Here is a 27151-nt window from a genome sequence, read left to right on the forward strand (position 1 = left end):
TCTCCAGTTATCTGACACGTACTACTACATTGCTGCAGGTTTTCAGTGCATATGGTAGAATTAAGTGTCTCTCTCTCTCACACACACCGACACAGACTCATGCAGAGCTGTAGGTGTGTTTGATTAGCAGGGGTCAGGCGTCATGTTCTCTTCAAAGACTGCGAATGAGGTGCTTCATTTCCTGAGTGTTCACAGCCTGTCTCTTTGTCTCCAACACTTTGTTAAAGAGGAATTCAACTGAGATTAGAAATGTGTGTGAGAGTATAAAGCAAAAAATAAGTGAAGTGAGAGTAAATAAGGAATAAATTGTTAGGCTGCAATGTCATAAAATATGGGAAAATAATAATACATTTAATTTTTTATTGAACATAGTCCTCTATTATCATTCTGCTTTGTATTAAAATGATAAGCCTTATTGCTTTTAGAAAATTGCAGCAGCAGTAATATGCTAAAAAATATTAAATATTAAATCAAAAAAAAAATCACTCAGTGATATAGTTTATTAGCATATCTAAAGTAAAAATGTATGCTTTATATACACGAGTGATTGGCACATTAATATAAAATCTAGTTGTTAGGCAGTCACATTCTTAAATCAGCTTTGAACTAGTATGATTTTATTTTAATTTAAAAATATGTATTTATGTATACACATTATGCACTCATTCATGCATTTAGCTTTTTATTTGCATTTATGTAGGCATTTATTTATTCATTTGTTTACATTTATTTTTATTTATTTATACATTTTGTTTTTCAGAATACTTTTTCTAATAGTTTCTCTACTACAGTATTCTTTTAAAAAATGTTTGTTTACAAATCTTATTTTATTTATTTGTGTAATGAATCCTTGAGCGCTCGAATGTGTGTGTGTGTGTGTGTGTGTGTGTGTGTGTGTGTGTTATAGCGGTCATCCAATACTGCGGTCCAGGTGTTTCTTTTGGAGAGGTAATCTCACACATCCCGAGCCGATGTTCAGCACACACATGGCGGGCGGTCTAAGATTAGTCTAGTCTCCTTCTTAATCCCTGTAAATCCAGCCTTGTTTGCACAGCATAACCCACAATCACATTCCGAAGATTTTACCTGTGTCTGTGTGTGCCGAAGGTCTGCTTGTGAAGGCCTCAGCGCAGGTCACATGGGTGTGATTGATGTCGATGCCCCTCTGTGGGCGATCACGGCGGGAGATTTAGAGAGACTTTTTGTCAGGTTTATTTGTCATCTAGAGTGAGAAAGGGGAGAGATTGAGAAGATGGAAGACTATACAGGGAACAGGAGTGAAAATTAGGAAAGTGATATAAAGTAGGCTAGATGATTTCTGCGATGCAAAAACACTGACAGTCATAAAATCCAGCTATAAAAATGGAATTTACGGTAAACTCCGGAACGTCAAGGAATTTGGCAAAAATGTAAATAATAAATCACGGTGTGCGGACTTGTGTCTGTGAATACTAAAGCACAAAAAGAGCAATATTTAAATATGGTGCCTGCTTGTTCTGCGTGTGTCTGTGTGTTTTCAGCGACTGCTGTCTCACTATATGAACACATGAACATCATCTCCAGATCTCCTCTGAGACTCACTTCACCAGCATTTTACCATTTCATTTGAGAAAACTATCAGATACACACAAGTTGTTTGTGCCAGCTGTCTGAGTAGTTTTAAGTAGTTGCAGGAAGGTTTCCATATTGTGCTGTTTGTCCATCTTTCTTTCAGACTAGTGTTCCATTGAACACGTTTGAGATTAAATGTGGTGCCGACAGTGAGCCAGACCCGATCAGCCAACATCTGCATCTGACCTTACTGATGCTCTTGTTTCTCAATGGGAAAAAATCCCTGCATCCAACTATGATTTTTTTGTCTCACAATTTTGACATTATGTCACAAAATCGATTGTATATGTCAGAATTGTGACTTCATCGCACAATTATGACTTTATATGGCACGATGACTTTATATATATGATACTTGTAACTTTATATGCCACAATTGACTTTATATCTCACTTTTTTTTTAAATTATAATTTTTAGGCCTGGTTTCACAGACCGGGTTTAGACTAAGCCAGGATTAGGCCTCAGTTCAATTAGGACAAATATGTGACTTTATATCTTACAATGTTAACTTTATATGCTGCAATGAGATTATATTTTACAGTTACGACTTATTATATGCCGCAATGAGACTTAATATCTCAATTGTGACTGTCTATGGCACATGAGAATTTATTAGACAGTTTTGACTGGTTATCTAACAATTTTGAATTTATATGCCACAAAGAGATTTTGTATGCCACAAAATTGACTTCATTTCTCACAACTGACTGTGACTGTTTTAAAGGCACACTATGCAGGAATTCCGTTTTTGTCAAACAGTAGAGTACTTGTATTTAACGTTACTGTCGTAAATACCACTCACGCAGAGCGTCTCTGCACTTTATGATAATAAATGATTATAATAATGGCAATAATAATGGCTTATAACGTTTTTACATGATTGCAGCTAAATTACAAGTAAATAGCCTATAGCCTAGGCCAGGGGTAGGCAAGTTCGGTCCTAGAGAGCCGCTGTCCTGCAGAGTTTGGCTCCAACACTGAAAAAAACCTCACCTGCCTATAGCCTTATTAATCCTGAAGACATTGATTAGCTTGTTCAGGTGTGTTTGATTAGGGTTGGAACTAAATTCTGCAGGACAGCGGCTCTCTAGGACCGAACTTGCCTACCCCTGGCCTAGGCCTACTGTATAATTTCATTTCTGTTTTTGAGGGTAATGTAAACATTGCAAAATGCCAGATGACATCAATAAAGTTACATCATGTACGTCGCATTATTTCGTAACAATGTCCGTTATGATGTCGTTAGACATGATTATTGCAATTTATCATAATAGTTTGCAAATTGCGCTCATTTACACTATTTGCAACGTGTAGGCTTATTTATGTCCTGATAACTATGTGAGATATTGACAACTGTTCTCATGATAATCGCAGGAATCAACTTTAACAATGAAAGCCTGACCGAGTGGGACGCCTGTCCGGTTCCTCACGCACAGATTCTCGTTTCCTTTTCCTAGACTCTTCCGACCGCGTTTTCTTAGCTTTTTCCATCGTCGAGTATCACGTCTGAAATGCGCGCAAGTGTCCTCGTTCTTCATGTTGATGTGAGTGACGTCGTTGCCGTAAAGCATGCCGTGATTCTCGCGAGATTTGTCGGGGCTAATCCTCTCAAACTTGCATTGCTGGTTTTTCCAGCGGCTTCCCCCCCAAGCTTCACTACCAGGATGATTCGCCCTACTATGAGTTTGTTTACCACCGAAATGACTTTGAAGCTGTTATATTAAGGTACAATTCTTGCATAGTGTGGCTTTAAAACAATTATTTTTTAAAAGCTGAGAGTGTGTTCATGTTACGGCCCTCACAAGGCCATCTGTGACCTGCCATCCATCATTAATACTATTCCAGAGGTGTTTAAAGCAGTAGACAGCTTATTGCCCGGCTACTGTTATGAAGGAAGGAGTTTTCATTGTTTTATGTCCAGTTTGCTGCTCTGTGATTAGCTGAAATTGACATGCGCTCTTTTCTGTGAGTCGCACACCTAGATGATCCTTCAGGAATAATATACAGTATACACAGCTGCGGTGATGAATATATCTCAGCTCGCCTCGCACGCTTCAGGCCCAGAAATAGAGTTTGATCAGGTATGAAGCACTTAGAGGAAGAACCGGAGAGAGACGGCCATCTATCAAACCCGTGAAGAAGTGATTCCCTGAGATTACTTTTCCCCTCTCTCTCACTTTTGTCATCTGATCTGGACGATTTCGGTTTATTTTTCAGCACGAGAAACGTCAGCCCGTCGAATCACACGGACCGGGCACAATATTTCCCCATGATTGATGATGCGTATTCCTGTCGCGTGTCACCAGTTATTGTTTTCCTGAAAAACAGTTACGGATGCAGATGACTTCATATGGAGCTCCTTTAGTCCTCACCCCCCCCCCGCGCGCTCGCTACCTGCCCTCGCGGTTGATGTTCCCTGCCGTTTTTTCTTTCTTTCATTAAGCCATTGTTTCCTCTGCCAGGCCTTTGACGTGATTGGAAAGGCGAGCGCGGGCAAAGAAGGGAAGTGCTAATTCATTAGTGCCTGGCGAATGAATTCATCAGCCGCCGCGGCTTTATGGCCGCTTGTCAACGTGCCAATCCGAGACGGTCAGAGACCACGGCGGGCGCACACGTATTCTCTCTCATTACCGTCAACTTCCTCTCGGCTCATAACGCTACCGTGACATTATGTTTGACAGCTTCTGATTCCCTTGTCACATCTAATTTGACCATTGATGCTTAACGCACGTGCTCACAAACACAGACACCTGTCGGCTCAGATTTTATTTTTTAATTTCATTTTATATTTGTTTATCACACTGCCTGTCGTGCTTATGTGTGTTGGTTAAGACGCTGTAAGCTACATTTCACACACAAGCTCTCAGCCGTTACATTGGAGTCTGATCTATAGATAATTAAAGTATGGTTGCCTGTGTAATGTGTCTAATTATTGTGTACATTAATTTGTCTGTAATTACTATTTTTTCGCCCCGTTTGAGACACCTGCATGAATAATAGCATCTCTCAACAAGAGATAAGTGCGTGGGTGTGTATTTTCTGAACATCATATTACCATACTCCTTGCAATATATTTGCAGTATGCATAATGTGCACTGTTTGGTAAGTTTCTGAATGCATGAAACAACAGGATTACCTATATTTGCCAACATGTGAACAGCGAACAGTCCACGGAGCGCTGTATCCCACAATGCAATGCACTGGACTTGACCTTTCCAGTGTGGTGAACCAGCGGTTGCATCAGCTGTGATTTTAATGTATGTTCTTAAATCATTATGTAATTGGACTGCCAACATCAAGACATGCTAAATATAAATAATAATAATAATAATGATAATAATAATAATGATAATAAAAATAATAATAATAATTAGTTGCATTTATATAGCGCTTTTCTGGGTACTCAAAGCGCTTTACATGGAAGGGGGATCTCCTTAATGTATATGAATGTATATGAATGAATGAATATATAAATGTATTTCTATTTAAAATAATGTATAAATATGTTTAATGCTTAATGCAATTTTAAATGTTTTTATTTTGTTTAATGCATTCATATCTTTAAGATTATTTTATTTATTTATTTATTATATAAAAACATTAATTTTATTTAAATAATAAATACATATATATTTTTAAACTATTTTTACAATACTTTTGTGAAAAATATTTAATTTTAATTTATAACATTATTTTAAATCAAGCTTTAAAACTTATTTTAATATTTAAGATAATAACTGGACACTTTTTTGAGCTAAAACAGTGCAACAATGTAGCATATGGCTGTTACTGACTGAATATTTGACTTTTGATTTCTGTTGTTGTCTAATATGATTGCATTCAGATGTTTTATGTGTGACTGAAGTGTCCAAATATATTTTTGGGCCACAATAAATCATTTTTCTTAGGATTTTCACATTCACATGTTTTCATACTGTATTCTTTGCAGTCTTACATTCACAGTGATTTTTGGAACATCTGTAAGTGACATTGGCCAGTTTTTCATTCAGGGCTTTGCTCTGAGTGAGAATGAAATATCATTATTACATTATGACACAGTATCAGACACAAATCATCCTCTCTGCCTTCCAAAGAACACCTTTTGCAGACACTTTTGAACTTTATGAGCTTGAAGAAACATGATAAATTCAATATTAGCAGTCAAATGCTGTAATTCCTGTTGGGCATGATTAATAGTATGGATTTTTTACAAAACAAACAAGGAAAACCGTTTGATCAATGCACACATAGTATAATATTACCTGCAGTTCTCTTTGTTTTCAACATGGCGTGTCTCTTGTGATGCCCTTGTAAAATATAAAATATATTGTTTGTATATATATTTTCAGCTGCGTGTCTTGTTTGTTTGTTAGTTAAGTTTCTTCTTGTCTGTCCTCAGCTGAAGGCTGTGTACGAGAAGATGGAGGTCCAGCAGAGGGCGATGGTGAGTCCCGTGGGGAGTGTGAGGTCGGGTCTCTCCAGCCCCGACCACTCTGAACCCGAGCTCAGCGTCCTACAGCCCTACCAGGGCAGCGAGATCGAGGTCACCACATCTGCCCTCAAATCAAGTACGTATGCCAGCGCTAGAATTCACATGTCCGCATTAATCAAAAACAAAATCCATAATAGAATCATGCTAAACATTTTATTTTATTTTATTTTATTTTATTTTATTTTATTTTATTTTATTTTATTTTATTTTATTTTTTTATTTATTTATTTATTTATTTATTTATTTATTTATTTATTTATTTATTTATTTATTTATTTATTTATTTATTTATTTATTTATTTATTTATTTTTATTTTTATTTGTTGATTTGTTGTTTTGTTAATTGATTTTTTTATTCTTTTTTTATTATAAAATGATTATATTTATTTTACAATAGATACTACTTCTGGCATAGCCTGGGAAAACCCAGACGAACTTCCGGCAAATTTAGATTTGCTCTGCAAGTTAGTCTGGCGAAGAGCCCATTCAAGCTCATTTCCAATCTCTCCAAATCGAGGCAAACGTCACAAATGTTGAGGCGGGCTTTACAAGATGACGATCGATCTGATTGGTTTTAAGGTCTATGCAATTGCTTACAGAGGCATTTGAGCGACGTCAGTTGGTGACGCCCCTTTGGAAATGAGCTGTGAATGAACATTCCCTAGACCCTAACTCAGTTACGACTGAGAAGGGTCTGGTTTTAACCAGGCTACTTCTGTCAAATAGTTTGATCTTAAATCTATTTGTCTTATACTTTGGTCAAAGAGAGAATAAAAAGTCTGTAAAATCAGCTGTAGGTGTGTGAGGTATATATGTGGGTTCAGTTTGAATCGCTGAAACCTCTAAGGGTTAAACAATACTCTGTTTCCCACATGCACAAGTGTCTTTCATTCCCAGCGACCACAGACCGACTGAATGGAGAAAACATCTGTATGTGCACATCGGCATGAGTGTGTGTGGTGGTTTTAAAGTGTGTGTGCGGTATAAAGTTGTAGATAATGAATGTGTTTGTTTTCATAGTTATGTGTGAACTTGTATGCATTAGTTGCCGCCAATAATTGAGCTGATTTTGTGTGCATGTCTGTATGTTTGTGTGGTTTGGTGTTAACAACGTGAGGGTGAATAAATGATGACAATTTTTTTTTTTTCCGGGTTAACCATCCCTTTAAAAATCCTTAGTGACCACCCATAATGCCCTAGCAACCATACAGCAACAGATTTGTGACACAGAGTGACTAACAAGTGACTAATGCTCGCTCAACGTTCGACTGTCACAGCTGTATCAATTCAAATTAATGCAAATGTTACACTTGCCATTTCTGAATCCATCATTGTGACTGCTCACTCAGGCTTGCCCTGGCTAACCTTCCCATAATGCCCCTCTCTGAAGCCAGACTGCAGGCAGATGTCCCTGTGTACACCTCAAGCTCTACGGTGTCATTACATTACAAAAAGCCCACTGTCAGCTGCACACACAATGCTCGTCTCGCTCATTTATCAATTAAATGATGCTAAGGACAAAGAAACCGTGCCCAATGTAGTTTAGTAGCCGCGCCGTAGCGCTGGTGTGTGTGTGTCAGCACTTAGGATTTGATGTTGAAACGTAGTCGAGGCGATAGGGAAGTCAAAAGAAGAGTCTTATTGAATCAGTGGCACTAAGGAGGAGGAAAAGCCTTCATGGGATCAGGGGTAACTTAATTTGTGTGTGTGTGTGCGGAACAAACTGGAATAATGGCAGCATTTGAATGAGTTCATGCTTGGCCAGACCTCAGTTAACTTCTGAACAGTGTACACTGATAATCTGGTTGGATGTGTATATGTGTGGGTTTACATTGCTGTACTTTGAGGGCAAATTTGTCCCCAGATGTTTGCTATATATGACCAAACATTTTATTCATGTTTTTTATTAAATAATAAAAAAATTATATTCAGGTTAACCTTCAGAGGCCCACTGCTGGAAAACTGCAAAGCAATTAATAAGTAATATCTATTTATGTGGGTCAAAACTATATTACCTTTCCAAAAAAAAAAAAAAATATATATATAAATAAATATATATATATATATATATATATATATATATATATATATATATATATATATATAGTTGATTTAATAAAGAACATAAGGAAGTTTTATAGTTAGATAGATAGCCACCGGCCCTCGACCTCGTCCTGCTCGCCACAGACACACACGTACTGTGTGTATATATTTATATATATATATTATATTTGTGTATTTGTATATATAGTTTTTTTTATTTATTACAGTTTTGTTTTGTTTTTTAAAATTGTCCCCAGATATTTGCTTTGAAGTTTGACCAAACATCATTCATACTTTTCTTTTGATTTAAATTTAAAATTCTATAATTAATATATATTTTTTTTATCAATCAAGATTTAAAACATTTTATTTTATTTTATTTTTAATAGCTTATCAATAGCTGTGGTAATGGGTATTTGTTTTTCCTTTCACTAAACCTCCCACAATATTGAGAAAAAAAAAACAGTAGTGTCTGCAGTGGCTGTGTTGTGAACAGTGTGAGCTGCTGTTTTGACTAAATTATAGTGAAAAATAGATAATACTTATTTGCTTTGTTGGTGTTTTCCAGCAGTGAGTCTCTGAGGGAACCAGAGCGTCCTGTACAAAAGCACAATGAGATTTAGAAGCCACTTTTACTTCTGTTCTGTCAGGGGCGGGGCATAAGAGTGAGTGACAGGTGGTGACTGCTGAATGAAGATGGTTCGAGAGGGCCAGTGGGTCAGCACTCAGTCTGTGGGTCAAAGACACTTTAAAGCACTCAGTAAATGTGAGGTTAAAGAGGTGGAGATCAAACCGAGGGTGATTGACAGCGTGACAGATGCCTATCAGAGCTCAATGGACCGCCCTCACACCTGCTGTATAGACAGACACTAGACACTATCTATCCATCTATCCATCTATCTATCTATCTATCTATCTATCTATCTTGTCATGGGTAACACACTCTAACCATGGGCGTCACATTAGTGCAATGCAGTTTAAACAAATTAGACCTGCTGTTCATGTTTACTTAGTCAGCATACAAGGAAAGGATTGAGGAAAGAGTTTTTTTTTCTTCTCTGATGTAATTATAAAATGGTGCTTTGTTCCGCCAACCAGAGACTGGGAGTTTGTTCCCGCTCGAGCCGTAATAGTCCTCAGAAATGGGGCAAATCTGTCTCTCCTCTGACTGTCTCTGCGGCACGAAGCCATGATTACAGCGGCATCGATCCCTGACCTACCCGCTCTCATTACACACACTCTCCCAGTCTTCACACTGCTCTCACGACTCCCAGCAGCACCTGAGGTGGGCGGCCGCTCATACCTGTCAGCAATCGATTGCCAATAAGACAGAATTACAGGTTAACAGACCATCTCAGACATCGAATTTGGTATCTTGGTACCCGCCAACTTCTTTTTCTTCGTTTTTTTTTTTTTTTAAACATTCATCATTACTTTCCTCATAGTGATGTGTCACAGATGGGAATAAACACAGCATTTTGCCGTGACAAACAGATGACGCGTGACTAAAAGAATGTGACCCCATTTCACATTATAGACCTCTCAGGGGTCAAAGGTCAAGAGGATTCGCCTTGCTGTCCTTCATCCTAACCCCAGATTTGAGAGTGGTTTTCTTGTTACTTTTATAACGCTAAGCGATTGTAGTTGAGTGGGAAGCTATCTGGGAGCTTGCAGTAAAATGTAGGACTTTTTACTTGACCTTTATGTTGATTTTTACACCAATAACACATATGACAGAAGTATCTTTATTCAAACGCAGCACATTATTCAGGATGGGGTATTTCCATCGTAAATATATTGCGTTGATTTAATCCAGACACTGGATTCCCCCATAATTCCCCTGCACACAATCTTGGCCCCTATATAGAAGCGGCAGATGTGAGTGCATATTTTCCATATCTCTGTAACCGCTGCTAACTAAGATTATTCATATTTATTGATTTTGTGAGGCAAACAATACTGTTACTAAAAATGTAACATGCTCTTATTTTCGGAAGTCAAGTTTGGTTATATAATTTTTATATGATGTTATTTTTGGACAGCAAACATTTATTTTAATTGAAAAAAAATATATTTGATGGTAACTCCTGATTCTGCTTTTCATTTTTAATCATGCAGTTTTTTTAAGGAAAACAACTATTTTACTTAAAACATTTTTTTGTATTTATTTATGGAAGGCAAACAGTTGTAATAAACTGTTGAAACGTAGCTTCAGGTTTGTGTATGTCTAACCTTTAGTCTATTAATAGTTTAATATTTTCATACTCAAATTCTCTTGATTTTCAGCCCTATTACTCGTATTGTGGGATTGCCTCTTATTTATTCAGCTGAAAATACATATTCATAGCACATTCTGAATGTTGTACTTTTCCTGGAGGATGAAACCACTAGAAGGGTTGTTCCACTCCTGTGTCAGAATAGCCAATAATTAAAGGTTTTACCTTAAATCGCTGTGGTCTTAACAGATTTCCCACACTTCTGTTATTTCAAGGGGCGTAAAACCGAAATTAACGCCTAAAATTAGTTTGCACAAGCGTTTCTTTTGGCGATTAACCTTGAGGCTGGAGAAAATAGTGGCGAGGTTCTGCAGGTTTGAGAAGATTGATGGAGTTGAGAGCGATCTTCATCTAGACGCTGCACAGATGTAACTCCTCTATAAGAGTATGTAAACATCTCGAAGGTCTGAGAGTCATCAGGGTGTAGTTAGTGGAGAACCTGGCTGATGTTGGAGGTCTTTCGGTGTATATAAATGACTTACTCTGAGGTGGTTTACACACACGGGAAGCAAACAGAACTCTTAAAATAAAATATCTACACCATCTGTCAGCATGTATGCCCACTCAGTTTTTTTGGGGTTTTTTTGTGCAAAGGATACTTGCACATTTATCTAAACTTTCTAAGCTCTGAGGTAAAACAGGCCTCAAAAGAGTCTGGGTTTCTGTCTAGGTCTCTTTCATTGGTCTTATCTGTCTCATATGCACATTGCCATTGAAATACAGAGATGTACAGTACAGTTCAATAGTTCAGTGATGCATTTGAAGATGGCCCTGATGAGTTGAAATATAGCTTAGAAAGGAATATCAACGGTTTCGTTAGCGAAGTAGACACGTTATAGCTGTTATAACTTGCTTCTGGTTCCAGTACCTTATTAAAATGGCTGTGAGTCAAAGAGTCTGTGTTAATGACTGCCGGAACACACCAGCTTCACCTGAATCCGAGTTTCTGTGCTAGTGTGATCATACTGAAAGGCCTTTTTGATTATTTCTAGTAGCAGACTGAAGATATGAGCGGTCTTTGCTGATGGAAGTGTCTGTGTTTGACCAGAACTTTTTCAAGCTCTGTGCTTGAGTTTTTTGTTCTCTTCTTCTTTTTTGATCTTGATCTTTTTTCGGGGTCAGTCTTGCTCTTTCTGTTGATTGTGGGTGTAAGTTCTCAGTATTTTATTCTGTCACCACATGCAAGATATTTAGGTCCTTGGCAGTCTTTAGGAAGCTGCTTTAAAACTACTTTGACATGCTACAAGCCACTCATAAAAGTGTGTATGCTGTACATTCAGTACCGTTACAAAGTTGGTCGGTAAGCTGATTAAGGCTGATCAAAACAGCAATACTGTCAAATATTATTACAATTTACAATGTTTTCTGATTGAATATATCTTAAAATGTAATGTGATGCAAGAAATCATTTGAATATGCTGATTTGCTGTTCAAGAAACATTTCTTATTGTTGAAAAAAGTCTAATAGCTGCTTAATAATTTTGTGGAAACAGTGATATATTTAGATTTTAGAAAGTTCAAAACAACAGCATTTATTTTAAATTGTTTGTAACATTATAAATGTCTTTACTGTCACCCGTGATCAGTTTAATGCGTCCTTTCTGAGAAAAGTATTAATTTATTTAAAAAAAAAAGTAATCTCACTGACCACAAACTTTTATTTAACTATCACACGCACACACGCACGCACACACACACACAGTTAATTATGTTTTTAGGTTAGAATGTATATATATCGTATATGTGTACATTTATGCGTGTGTGTGTATGTGTTTATAGTTTATTACCCCAAAAATGTAAGTAAGCCTAAATGCACTACAAGCTCTTAATTTATGTAACTGCACTGCATGTACTTAAGATTTCAATGACCCAATATATGTGTGTAACAGAAGATACATGCTTTTACAAGTAGAGCAGTATTTATCTGGCACAAAACTAACTACATTTAACTATATAAATGAAGAACCGAAGGGAAAATCAAATCTGTGTGAATCTGTGTAACTTTTTCTTTGCACATTTGAAAGAGCACATGAATGCAGATACAGGCGAATGGCATGCAGTGTAAATGGTTAACCTCATATAGTACAAACTGTCATTCATTAGTCAGGGTGAAATTGCTCAAGACTGCTAACCCGTTGTTATGTAAATGTCGATGCTTGTATGCTAATGTGCTCATTAATGAAGTTACCGTTTCTGAATTAGTCTTTTTTTCATCTTAGTGTATCTCTCATATTTCTCATGTTAGTATATATACATGGTACTAGTGAAAGCTGTTTTCCCTGTAGTAGAAAACACTGTTTCCCATGATTTAGCTCTTTTCTTCAGCAGTAATGTTTAAGAATTTTGACCTTGCCAGCGTTCAACACATTGTGTACTTCAGATCCTTGAGATGTCACAGTGTCTCCGGCCTTATCATAGAAGGTCTCGGAGAACCTCTTCAGAATGAAGGCCAAGGACATTCTATTATATCAGTCCTGATATAAAACTCCCTCACTGCATTTTTCCATAGAGTTTTATTTTGTTTCTTTAAAAGACAGAGCTGTTTTTGATGGATCTAGCATCCTGTTCCCGTAGCCGTTTCTGCTGAGTCTAGCGACGGCTCCTGCGTTTGGCTGTTATGGTCTCTGTTATGGAAACCAGACAAATGCGTGTGATGGGAGACGTTTCGCAGGACAGATGAGTCTGTGTACGGAAAGCTGCTCTGACTTACTCAGATGTCTTTCTGTTTGTGTTGCGTGAGACTTTATTGTTGTGCTTGCATGTGGTGAGTTTAGTGTGATTTTAATTGTGTTTATTTGATTCAATGTGTGTCTGAAAAGAACAGAAAACTCTCTAGGTAATGCTCAACTAGTGTTTGATCTGTGCTTGTCTGTCTGAACAAAATGAAACTGAATAATGGGAAATGAGACACAAATAACTGCTCAAAATGACTTATTTTATGTAGTTTGTTTAAAAAACGAACGAATGAATGCACAAATAAGTAAATAAGTACATGCATAACTAAATGCATAGGTAAATATATGCATACAATAAATAAAATAACAAAACAACTGCCACAAAATAGGAACTGGCTCAAAATGGTCATATATTGCTTCCCTTTTTACTAACTATGCTAATGTATGCATACAAATTCATTTTTCAAGATAAAATGAACCTGTATTATCTTAATTTCATGGTCATATCTCTGACGGACTTTTACCATGCGAGTGAAGTACATAAAAACTACCAAAAAAATACACATTTTTATTACTTGAAATAAATAAACATTAACTGAAATAAATAAAAAATATTTAACATATTAAAAGTTGAAGTACTAAAGTAACAAAACATTACATAAACTAAAACTTAATAAAAAAAACTATATACTATAGAATACAAATGACAAAAACAACAAAATTGCTCAGACTTCAACTAAAAATAAAATTGAAAACGAAATATAAAAATAAAATCGAATTCAAAATATTACCAAAACTATAATATAAAAATAATCTCAATGATACTATCATGTACCATGGTATCGCCACAGTACTTTTTTTAAGGTCTAGGCCATTATGCAGTAGGATTCTATTTTAGATTTATAACAATGTTCTTTGTCTTTTCCCATCAGCCACCCCTCTGTCCGTGCGAAGCAGCAGTGACCCCGCCCTCGCCCCGCACCTGGATGTCATTTCATTGGACCGTGAGGACATCACCAGACCCCAGTCAACCGTGAGTGAACACACATCACCTACTCATGTCTGATACGAGTGTCTGGGAAAGCGTCAACTTTCTTTTTTTTCAGTTGTTAAAGAAAATGAAGGCCAATGCAAGACTACTCTTCTTTTTGTAGTGCTGGTGGTCTTATGTATTTAACCTGTCCTTGTTTGCAGGAATTACAATGTCACAGTCAACATTCATAGTCATTTTGTACTTGTGCTTAAGTTTAATCCTTTTAGCTCTGGAACCATTGCTATCTTACTCTCTTCCAATATTATTTTCTTCAACAAAGCTTTTACTCTCTCTATCTATCTCTCTTTCATTCCCTTCCTTTGAGGTCATCTATTAACCAGCTCCTTTTTCTCTCACATATATAGCAGTATTTGCTTTTCAGATTCCAGCAGACAAACAGCACACATTTTTTATATATTTTTGTTTTTCTGAAAGAAATGAATACTTCAAAATACTTAAGAAATTCAAGTGACATTTATTATGTTACAAATTATTTTATTTCAAATAAATTCTGTTCTTTTGAACTTTCTATGCATCAAAGAATCCTGAAAATAAAATATCATGGTTTTCAACATTGATTATAATAAAAAATGTTTCCTGAGCAGAAAATCAGCGTATTGGAATGATTTCTGAAGGATCATGTGACACTGAAGACTGGAGTAACGATGATTTGCCATCACAGGAATAAATTACATTTAAAAATCTAAAACAGTTATTTTAAATTGTAATAATATTTCACAATATTACTATTTTTACGGTATTTTTTGATCAAATAAAGGCAGCCTAGGTGAGCACAGTTAAAAATCTTTTTTTTTTTTTACTTCCACAAACTTTTGAGCAGTAGTGTAAGTTTCAGAATGAGTGAGCCACGTTTATGATTTTGCTGTATGTACTCATCAGTACTTCAGACTCACACAGAAAGCTAACGCAGTATATTTTAATTCTGAGTGTGACATTTCCTAAATTGTACCACTTTCAGTCTCTTGGGAAACTGCTGAGTGTATCAGGACCACATACATAAAACTCTCCAATGTCTCTAAAATATTAGCATCAAACGGGAAAAGAAAGTGGGCGGCTATTGTTAGGGATTCATAAGGTCTGCAGAATTACAGCTGGCGCAGACACTCGCGCACATCCGTCCCAGATTGCTCAGAGTGACAGTAATCATTGCAGTGCACTCTTCAATGACAGGGTGAGGGCACACTAATGCATCAACCACAGCACTTTTGAGACAGAGAATGATTCATAAATATGTGCGTATTCTCTCTACACTCAAATAAATATCTGCTTCTGTCAGTGCCACCGTTGCAGATTACACTTCCTGTTGGAGAACTCCCAATAAGGCTCCATTCACATTGTGATTTATATACATGTATAGTGTTCCTGGATCAACATTCCTATCAATCAATCAATCAATCCGCAGTCAGAGGCCATCTTAACGATGATAGGAATGATTTTTCTTGTGATTGACCAAAAATGCTTGACTGAAAAGTCTGAAAATGAAAATGTTCATTTCAAATTAGCCTTTGTTTGAAATAGCTATTTATTTAATTCATGTTATAATATCTTTGTTTTCCTGTGTCATTCACTTTAATTTCAATTTAGCCGTACAAAACAGCTCGCTATCCTGCGTGATATTGCAAACTACTAGTATTTCTTATAATATTATTTTAATTTATTGTCGCAATTATAAACACACTGGTTTGTAGCGGAAATAGTTTTACTGTTTAGGCCTACTGCACTTTCTTGTTATTTCCCTGTAGACTAGAGGCTTATGAATCTGGGGCCGGTTGCATAAACCGCTAAAGGCCTCATTATGCTTCTGCGTCAACTCCACGGCGTAGCTACGCCGTCACTCCTACGGCGTCGTGGCCGTTTTATGGTTCTGCGTCAGGTTGAGTTGCATCGCAGTGCATCTGACCAATCACAGCCCTTGTGGTCTGCGTCGCCTCGACGCGTAGTTACAATTTTTTGGAGGTGCACGTTGAGCTACGGTGGAGGGGTTCGCGGCGACGCAGAGGCGTCTGCGGGGGTACGCCGTCGATTCGACGCAGAAGCATAAAACAGGCTTTAGACTAGTCCTACAAGTTAGACACCAATTTGTTTTCTTTAAGACTGTTCATAGCTTTTTTAAATCAGTTACATAAAAACGTAGATTAGCCTAATTTGATACCGAAAAGTAAAACTGACATCCCCAGACTAACTGCTAGTGGGTCAAACTAGAATTTAAGACACTGTCTTAACATAATGGCTATGTTTATACAACCGGCCCCAGATGTCTCACACATTCACTAAAAAAAAAACAAAAAAACTTGCGTCTGCATTGCAAAATATGGTGGATAGATGCATGCGTCAGTTTCAAATAGTATTTTAAAAAATGTACACTAATGTTCACAATTTTGGTGTCTACGATTTATTTGCATTTATTTGATCAATAATACTGTAAAACAGTAATATTGTGAAATATTATTACAATTTAAAACAACTGCTTTCTATTTGAATATATGTAAAAAAAAACTAAAACATTTTGCAAGAGTTTACTTATTTGAATTTTTTGGTGGGAAATGAGAATATTTTTCGATCATTTTGCAAGCAAAGTTGTAGTTGGCGATGATGAAAAGTGTCACGTTGCATAAAAATCGTTCAGCTAAAGGACGAGCCCGTGGATATCACACGCGCAATTTGCAAACTTTGCAGTTATGTGTGTCTCAAACTACAGTTAATTATTCGCTCAAAAGTGAAAGCAAGATCCGTCGAGCTTTTGACATCTGACCCTGCATCTGCATGAATTCTCTCAGACATGATGAGATCAATCTATCTCAATGCTAATAACAGTAAAACAACTATCTTAATTTATTGGCTTAATATTTCTCTGGTGGACCATACATTAATGATATTGAAATTTTTTTCAGTGTTTGAAGCTGCTTTTAATTTTCATTCATGACTGATTGTTGTGCTGTGTTCGGACCTAAAGACTAATTTTATTAATAATATTAATGTAATTATTAATAATTTTTAATTATTGTTAATAATTAGGAGTGTTATTTCAGATCCTATCCCTGAAATCTAAGGGAAATCTCCATGGGTTTATAGCAGGGTTGTTCCAGGCTCAATGTTGTTGATTCAGGAGCATGTTGTTCTTGTGTAAAATCAAACCAAACAGTAGAACATGTTCCTGGAACAGCATCTGTTCTTAACCAGACCAGATTTTAGGATTATGTTTTGAATCTTGAGTAATATCCTTATGAACCTTATTTATTTTAGGAGTAAGGTTAGGTAATGATTGCTGAATAGGAATGTTGTTCCAAGAACATCTGATCCAGGAACAGAATGTCCTACTTGTGTAAATCACGTACGTGAAGTACACACTGCAGTTTCGGATATAATGGAAGTCCTTTTTGAAAAGTCCCTGGAGGAACTCTGCGTAGAGACAGGGAACCCTGAAGCTCTCCCAGTCCCTTATCATCTGTCCCAGGAGCCGAAGCTCACAGCCGGCGGTCACCTCCACTGAAGCATGCACACCTTTAAATGATTTGAGGAGTTTCTCTGTGCTGGGCTGTGCTCTGCTCACATCTCTACTGTGTGTACAGGAGAACTGGGTAAATATGAGACGGGGCAGGGATTCTTTGCTTGGTTTTGTCAGTCATGTTTTAGACTGAAGACAAGATGATTATCAGATGTGTTGAGGAGGTCGAACACACATGAACATGAACATGAGATGTGTAATTATGGCCAGCGCTCTCATAAACACCTGGGACCTTTAATTGATTTTCATACAATGCTGTGATGTGGGACACCCGGACGAGACTCTGCTGAAGGAATCTGTGCCTTCATTCAAGTGTGGCTGTTTGTTTTTGTTAGTTTCTTTATCTTTTCATTTAGTTTTTGTTCTGCTATTAGTTTATTTGTTGGTTGGTTTGTTCTTTGCTTGTTTCTTTCTTTCTTCCTCTCATTGTTATTTTTTTTTGTTAATTCATTTATTCATTCATTTGACGAATTGGTTGGTTCATTCTTGGTTTTATTTTTTGTTTGCTTGCCATTTGTTTGTTTGGTCATTCATCTGTTGGTTCCTTCCATCTGTTCGTCCTTCCTTCCTTCCTTCCTTCCTTCCTTCCTTCCATCTGTTCGTCCTTCCTTCCTTCCTTCCATCCTTCCTTCCTTCCTTCCTTCCTTCCATCCTTCCTTCCTTCCTTCCTTCCTTCCTTCCTTCCATCCTTCCTTCCTTCCTTCCTTCCTTCCTTCCATCCTTCCTTCCTTCCTTCCTTCCTTCCTTCCTTCCTTCCTTCCTTCCTTCCTTCCTTCCTTCCATCCTTCCATCTGTTCGTCCTTCCTTCCTTCCTTCCTTCCTTCCTTCCTTCCTTCCTTCCATCCTTCCTTCCATCCTTCCTTCCTTCCTTCCTTCCTTCCTTCCTTCCTTCCTTCCTTCCTTCCTTCCTTCCTTCCATCTGTTCGTCCTTCCTTCCTTCCTTCCTTCCTTCCTTCCTTCCTTCCTTCCTTCCTTCCTTCCTTCCTTCCTTCCATCCTTCCTTCCTTCCTTCCTTCCATCTGTTCGTCCTTCCTTCCTTCCTTCCTTCCTTCTGTTCATCCTTCCTTCCTTCCTTCCTTCCTTCCATCTGTTCGTCCTTCCTTCCTTCCTTCCTTCCTTCCTTCCTTCCTTCCTTCCTTCCTTCCTCCCATCTGTTCGTCCTTCCTTCCTTCCTTCCTTCCTTCTTTCCTTCTGTTCGTACTTCCTTCCTTTCTCCCATCTGTTCATCCTTCCTTCCTTCCTTTCATCTGTTCGTCCTTCCTTCCTTCCTTTCATCTGTTCGTCCTTCCTTCCTTCGTTCCATCTGTTCGTCCTTCCTTCCTTCCTTCCATCTGTTAGTCCTTCCTTCCTTCATTCCTTTCTTCCTTCCTTCCTTCCATCCATCTGTTCGTCCTTCCTTCCATCTGTTCGTCCTTCCTTCATTCCTTTCGTTTGTTCATTCATTCACTTTGGTTTTGTTTATTTATTTTAGATAGTTGACTCGAATACCATGGTATTTGGCATGGTACACCAAAGTACTTTAAAATATACAATCTCATTGTATATAAATGCCTTATGTTAGCCCTTATGCTAAGTTATTATGTACAGTAGATTGATGATCAGGCTTTGCTGTTGTAATATCTCAGTCAGCTATAGATGGATGGATGGATGGATGGATGGATGGATGGATGAGATGAGATGAGATGAGATGAGGTTGTAGAGAAATTTGTGATGCAGATCCCCACACAATCTCTTACAAACTTTCTCATTAGGCTTACTGTATTCCCAAGAGTTTACCCAGTACCCACTGCTCATAAGTCTTATGTAAACACAAACAGACCGTGCACCCCGAGAGCCAAGGACACACATATTTAATATAGACTCTGCTCGCACGGCTGATGCGTCTGACCATGAATGTTTTACTGTGTTTACTTCAAGCTTATTTAGGTCGTAAACATATTAGCAGAATCCTCACATTACAGTCAGTTTTTTTTCCTAGTTCTATTTAGTTTCCACAAAGACACCCAAAAACCGCATTGTCAGGAATATGAGTATTTTCTTTTTAATGATCTGAACAGTTCTGAGATTTATTTAAAGTACAAATATTTTCACCTAGCATCTCATGTTTGAAACACCTCTCGCGTTTTTTATCTGACTGTTTCATAAATTTGGCTAATTTCACTTTTTTTTATTCATGTATACATATTTAAATCTATACATTTTTATACATTTTCAAGTGTTGCCTATGCACACTGTTAGCCTTTTGTATCTACTTTCAGCTTTGTATAATCCAGATTATATCATACATATTTGTGTGTAAAAAAATAGATCTATTGATGTTTAGAAAGTTTGAGGGTGCATAATCAGTTGCTACTGATCACCTGATAAGAAAAAAACAAATATTTTACAGCTAATCAGTTACAAGAACCAATATTTTTTCTGTTACAACCACTGATACAGATTTGATGATTACCATAACTGATATTTTGTTTTAAATATAATTATCCAATACAATGATCCTTCAAAATTTGGCTGATTTGGTGCTCAAGAAACATTTTTTTTTATTATGGCCAATGTTCAAAACGTCATTATAGTCATTTTTTTGTTAATTTTTCTGCTTTCCCTTTTCAGAAAGGTTATGTCAACCAACCGTCTCTCCATTAAACTCTCTATATCTCTGTTGTCGTCCTCATGTGCACAGTGTGCACTCAATAAAGATGGGAGATGCACATTAACAATAGCCCCACTGCTTGTGCTGCCCCTGTGGCCCTCAGGAGCATGTGGCCTAGCGGGGGGATAATCGCTCTCTCCTCAGATAATCTAGGTCACTTTTTGTGTGTTTGATGCATCCTGTGAGGAGGGGGGTCCCATGTGTTTGTGTGTGTGGCTTGAGTGAAGTACAGGGTGCGTTCTGGACCACCATTAGCTACGGCTCCACAGTGAGGAAAGTGGAAATTCCCTTTAATGGTGCATCATTTTGTTTTTCCTCGTCTTTGTGTATGTTTTATATTCATTTGCATTTTGTCTGTTTTGATCACTGTCCCCAGGTGAGATATTAATCGCTTAAGGAAAACAGTGGATGAGATCAGACCGACAGAGATAGACGGAAAGGACGCAATTGCAGTTTTTCAATGGCAAACTTTTTATCCTCTTTGGCATCGTGCTCAGGAGGGAACATTGAAGCTTGGTGTTGTTGTTTTGGATCCTCTAGAGAAACTGAAGTCACCATAAGTGTATTTTTGTGTTGACAGGGTGTTGGTCATGCAACGACTGTGAAGGGAGGAGCCATGGACAAACCCAAGGTGGACGTCCCAAACTCTAGGACTGGACAAGTCAGCTTAAGGTGAGGTACTTAATGTACGCTTGTACTGTATATAAGTGTATGATTGTGTTTCTACATTCATAAGTGAGGGTTGAAATCATATTAATTCACTGATTAGTATGAGCTCTCTGCCCGGAGATTAATTTGGGTCTTTGTTTAGTGGAAGGTCTTTGTTGTCAGATTATGGTTGTTTCGGTGTGTGGTTTTGTGGCCCTAATGTGTTTTGGACATGATGTCTTTGCTCATTGTTGCCACATTATTATATATCTTTAATTATTTCATTTATTCATTCATTCATTCATTCATTCATTCATAAAAAAAAAAAAAAAAAAAATTATATATATATATATATATAGATTATTAAATATTTACATTTATATTAAATATTTACATTTATATTTAATATTTACATTTATCGGTGAAATTAATTTGGATCCATTTATTTGAATACATTTTATTTATAAATATTTATATTTATTTAAATAAATAGGTACATACTGTTTAATTTGATTTTTTTTTAAAAATTAAAATTAAAAAAAAATTAGTATTTATACATATTTATTTAAATACATAAGTAGTTACCTGCTGTTTTATTTTGGACACATTTATTTAAATATATTTATTTATAAATATTTATATTTATTTGAATGCATAAATATTTACTTAAATTATTTACAGTATTAGTATTCAACAGTACACTGTAATATGTCTGACGAATTCTGTTTAAAGTCAGAATTCATGTCATGTGCTTATGCTTTTTTTAAACAACCTTTTTAATGCTTATCTAGAAGCAGCTTTTCTTATTGAAATCCTTATCAAGCGAAAATAATGGAAACAACAGAACAGATCTTAGTGTGAAAGGTCGACTCTGAGCGTTGCGATCTCAGTAGATCATTTCACTTTAATGCGTACGGCAGGACACAGATTCAGTATTTCGTAGTAGCACTAGAGTTTATGTGTGTATATCATCATTAATATGTACACTTGTTGCCATAGTCACAGAATAGGAGACTTGCATCCCGTTTTCTTCAGTCGTGCCTCTTATCACAGGTCATGTGACCTCATCTCTTCTCCCTGAGAGAGGGATGAAGTTTATCTCTCGCCTCTCTTCAGTGCCTCTGTCAATCAGCATTACACACACACACACTTTTACAGCTCATTAAACATTGAAGCGGTTTACAGTACCGCATCACCTCAGCTGAAGCCCCTGAGGTCTATCTGGGATTCAATCAGGTTTTAATAAGAGTGCTTATTTAAGTTCTCTGTATTCTGTGAGGTAAAATCATTTCCCCTTCCTGCCTAATAGTTATTATTAAACTTTGAGGTTTTAGCCTTCATATTAATGTCATCATTATCTTCGGCTGGACATGAACAGTTGCCGACCATAGCCAAACCACACAAGTTGGGTTGACGCACTGGGTAAAGTTGCATAAGATGCCATTTAATTTGACACAAATTAAAATGAGAATGTGAGGGGGACTAGTGTTGATCTTTGATTTGTGTCTTTCCACAAATATCTAATGGACAGAAACTGTTGAAAATATTATGGGATAGTCTGTACTTCGGTCCCTTGATCACAGCCTGTTTTTTTTTACATCAAATTAGGTCATTTATTAAGTTTTATTGTGTGGTGTGGCCAAAGCAACCACATAAATAACAGTGACCGAAAGTTCTAGTTTCTTTGTAGATGTACTTTGAAACCTATCCCTCAATGTAAGTTTATGGGATATTCTGTAAGTTTGTAATATAATTTAAGAGTTTATTCAAATTTAAGAAACAAAATAAACTGAACTATAAACATTCAGCAAGACAGTGACAAAGACAAGTCGATTCTGAGGCTGTGTTTCAAATGTGAAATTGCTCTCTCATTTCTTTTTCAGATAATTTATGGAATTGTGGTATGAAAGTATTTCATAAAGTATTTTTGTCTTTTATCTTGAAATTGAGCACAGGGAAATATAAATGTTTTCCCCTCTCTGCGCACTCTGTGTGTTTCGCTGTTGTGGTGTGTGAGCAGAAATAAGCTCTGTATCTGTTTGATGAGCTGCTGCCAGTCTCAGTTTTTATTCATGTAAATTCATGGATGCTCCGCGCCACACTGGGCACATGCAAATTGGCAGAGGAGGTTTTTATTTTGGGAATAATGCAAATGAATGGAGAGGAGGTTTATTAGTTGTGGTAATGTACTCTGTAGATCAAGTTGTGTTGAAGAATGTTTCCTAATCTCAGTGGTTGGTTGAGTTTGTATCATCATTTAGCAGATGTGTCTGTAACTACGAATCTGTATCTACATTATCTGTCACATGATCACATGGTATAAGTCACATGGTAGTTTGTTCTGGCGACCACTTAGACAAGAATGTTCCATTTGACCAGTTTTTCACATGACTTTAGGGACCAGTATATCTCAAATTTAGATATAACTAAGAGACAAAAATAAAGCACAATATTTGTTTAAGGATATCTGGTTCTGTGCAGAATTAATGTAATTAATTATTAGTTATATACAGAAAATTGAATTAATCAAAAGTGACAGTAAAGACATAAAATGTTACAAAAGATTTCGGTTTCGGATTATTTTATTATTTTATAATGTTTCCTGGTTTGCCCTTATGATGTTAGTATTTTCTTTAGATCAAAAATTGTCATAATTTAGAAATTAAAGGCATTTTTCCTAGCCTGATTTTAGCCTCTGATTTGAACGCTCTGTTTAAAGGGGCGTGTCTGCTGTGAGACTTCAGTGTAAACGCCCACTGCTGTGATTGGCTGACATGCGTGCGTATGTGTGCATCCATACATCCATCCAAGGTCTCTCGCTCACTTACCTCTCTGCTGGGCATACGCAGTTTGAAGCTCAATTTCTGTCTCGCATGCACGCTCGCTCTAGATAGATTACGGGATATTTTAACTAATTTGCGGTATAACTAGTCGATCACGAGTGGCTCTACAGGTAGATATATGGATAAACTCATCTGTCAGGCATTTGACCGACCGGGTTGACACTTCAGCGTGAGAAATCGGGGGTGTGGCGTGAGAGCGTGAGAATTGGGTCAATTGCGTGAGTCTCACGCTCAATGCGTGAGAGTTGGCAGCCCTGCAGACATGCAAAACTTTGTTGTGTTGTGTCGGTGCATTTCCAGAGTAAATTAAATTAATCCATTGATCCTTCTGGGGATTGGATGAAGGAAGTAAAAAAATACTTTGGTGATCATTTGTGCATCCAAATATTGAGCAACTGTTGTGCTTCGCTCATCCACACGCCACGATATTTCTCTAGGAAAAACTAAAATCGCCTGCGCGCGTTCGTAATTTCTAGCTCGTTTTCTCATGGGCGGGACAAATTCTCTGGGCGGGCAAAGCAGAGAAAGGGGAGGTAACCTTTCCTCCGTATGACGTCATACGGAGGAGATTCGAGATCAGCCCGTCTGAGCTTTCATTTTCTCACAGGCAGAGAACGATAGCCAAAGCTCGGTCTACACCGATTGAAATTTCTAGACACGAGGGGACCAAATACAGGCTAGGGGAACTAATGTTAATGTTAAAAAACCTCAGAAAGTGAAAATTTCTAACCTTGAATTAACAATGCATCACGATTTTAACTGTTTTCAACTTTGATAATAATAAGAAATGTTTCTTGAGCACCAAACCAGAATATTAGCCGGATCATGTGAGACTAACGTTTGCTGAAGAATCTGCATTGCCATCATAGGAATAAATTACATTTTAAAATATATTACAATAGAAACCAGTTGTTTTAAATTCGAATAATATTTCACAATATTAGTTTTTTCTTTATCAAATAAATGCAGCCTTGTTAAATATCAAATTCAAAATCTTTAAACTCTTACCGACCCCAAACTTTTTAACTGTAGTATATATACTTATATTAATATGATAAAACATTTCTGTGAAAAACTGTGATTGTATTGCTTGCCTGAGTCTTCCAGAAAAGCCTTTTTTTGACAAAGATGTAAGAGTTGACATCCTCCTCTCTCTTCCTCTCCTTTCCTCTGTTCTGTCTTTATTGTGATGAGAGATGCAGGTAGACACCTTTGCCTCCAGCTCTCATCTCAGACACACTGAATGGCAGTGACTCTGCTGGCTTTCGGCTCATTTGTTTGGTCATTAATGTCGTCCCGCAGGACATAAACAGCAAATGGATTTGCTGCGTGTGTCGAAAAGAGTACAAAGTAGATGGTGAATACTTTTGCTCTTTTGTTTGTGTGTGGGTTTGTGTTTTAAATGCTCTGACTGCTGTAGGCCAGAAACGTTCTCTACCGCAAGTACACAGATGCTGGTCCAATGCATCGCAAATGTCCCTTTCGTATACTTGGCGTGCTTTATTGCATTACAGTGACAGTACCAAACTTCAAGTAGAGGCGGTAAAAGTTCCTTCAAATGCGTGTGCCATTAAAACTAATAAACCTGTATTGTTTTGTTTAGAGGTTTTATGTGTGTTTCCTTATGGTCACATAAGCGGCTTTTGCACTGGAGGAACGTTTTCGTAGTTCCTATAACTATTGGCGGAAGGTGTCTGCCTTTTGCTGTATTCGCACCGCAGGAACTCGGGATAAATGAACTCCTACTTCAGAGTAGGGCTGGCACGATCCGCCTTTTTTGCCTCCGATACCGATTCCGATACCTGGGACTCAGTATTGGTCGAAACCGATCCGATACTAAAATAATAATTAAAAAAAACAAATTACCTAATAAACTGTATCTGTATACCTCACTGTGGGGAAGAGACCGTGATTATTCTTTTGTTAAAGGTATCAAAGCTTGACTTAAACATTATTTTCCTTACTTTGTAAAACAATACAGACAAAATACAGTATATACTATATGATTAAAAGACATTTATTTTAAAATTTTAAGCGCAAATTTTTAATGAAGCAGCAACATATGATAGATTGGACAGAACAACTAAGGCTATCAATAAACTACCATTGCGCAAAAGTATTGTAATATGAAAGGCTCCAATTCAGAGCGGCACGAAACCTTATGCGCATCCCGTGTGCAGAATGATGCGCTCGAAGCAACATGGAGTCACGGCGCGCAGCTCTTCACATTGAAAAGTTCAAAGCACAAAAGTAAGAGATATACATATATTTCTTTATCTATTCATTAGTTTGAGCCTTTTAACAGTTTTAAATTTCAGGTAATGTGCGCCTGAAGAGCAATTATATCGCTCTCTACTCCAGTATTGTGATCACTGATCAGTTGTGTTGTGATCTAACAGACACCCGGTAGAAAGTAACATGTGAAACTCCAGCACGTTAAAGTCCTTTTATCAAAACCATAGACCTTTATCTACAGATCTACTGTATAATAATAGGAACATTGACTCATCTTGGAGAGAGTTTCATCGTGTTGACTGTTTTACCCGAGTGCGACGAGCTGTTTGACGCTGGATGGAGAACGACCACAGTTGCCAACTCTCGTGAGACAAATAAGCAACTGTAGCTTCAGAAACAAGCCCAAAACAAGCCCAATATTATTAGATTATTTAGTATAAACATTATCATTTATTTTTTATTACCAATAAATGAGCCTGCAACATATTAAACTGAAACCACTGCTTTATTAGAAAAGGATAAACGGATTAGGAAAAAAAGGATTTAAAAAAGGTTTGGAGAGATGGAAAAGGACAAAAAGACAATCAAGAAAAGATGGGGATATGTAACACACATACACACACACACACACACACACACACACACACACACACACACACACACACACACACACACACACACACACACACACACACTATAAAAAAAAAAAATATATATATATATCTTAATAAAATAAATTTGACCCATATGTATTTTATGTTAGTATAGACTAGTTTTTATTATTTTTTTATTAAAGCCTGTGATAATTAATATACTACAAAAACATTGTAAAAATTACAAATATACCTTACAAAAGAAGGTCATCCCTCTTCTCCCCTGCACTGTCCATCATCTCCCCAACGTCTATCATTGGATTACAGCGTCGCGCACGCGGCTGCCTGCACGTTGAACGGGATTTTTCTCCAACAAGGGGGCGGATTCGGCGCATTGTTTTGACGAATTACGCCACAGCACTTATACAATTGCACTGATTGGCTATGGCTGTGAGCAGACAGTGTCAATCAATGTATTGGAGATTGAGAAAACGGCAACCGTGACCATAGATGTAAAGAAAACAA

General features: G+C 37.1%; 1 protein-coding gene across 2 annotated transcripts in view; it reads left to right on the top strand.

Moving 5' to 3' along the window:
• Nucleotides 1–27151, top strand: part of pard3ba (par-3 family cell polarity regulator beta a) — a 168236-nt gene that overhangs the window by 27488 nt on the left and 113597 nt on the right. For both annotated transcript variants that reach the window (XM_077205378.1, XM_077205379.1), the window contains exons 3-5: nucleotides 6012–6180; nucleotides 14031–14131; nucleotides 20888–20979. In XM_077205378.1, coding sequence (XP_077061493.1) covers nucleotides 6012–6180; nucleotides 14031–14131; nucleotides 20888–20979 — 362 coding nt within the window. The remainder of the gene's footprint in view (nucleotides 1–6011; nucleotides 6181–14030; nucleotides 14132–20887; nucleotides 20980–27151) is intronic.

The sequence above is a fragment of the Siphateles boraxobius genome, unplaced genomic scaffold, assembly GCF_051911475.1.
Source record: "Siphateles boraxobius isolate OS27281-9 unplaced genomic scaffold, OSU_SipBor_1 53, whole genome shotgun sequence".
Lineage (NCBI taxonomy): Eukaryota > Metazoa > Chordata > Actinopteri > Cypriniformes > Leuciscidae > Siphateles > Siphateles boraxobius.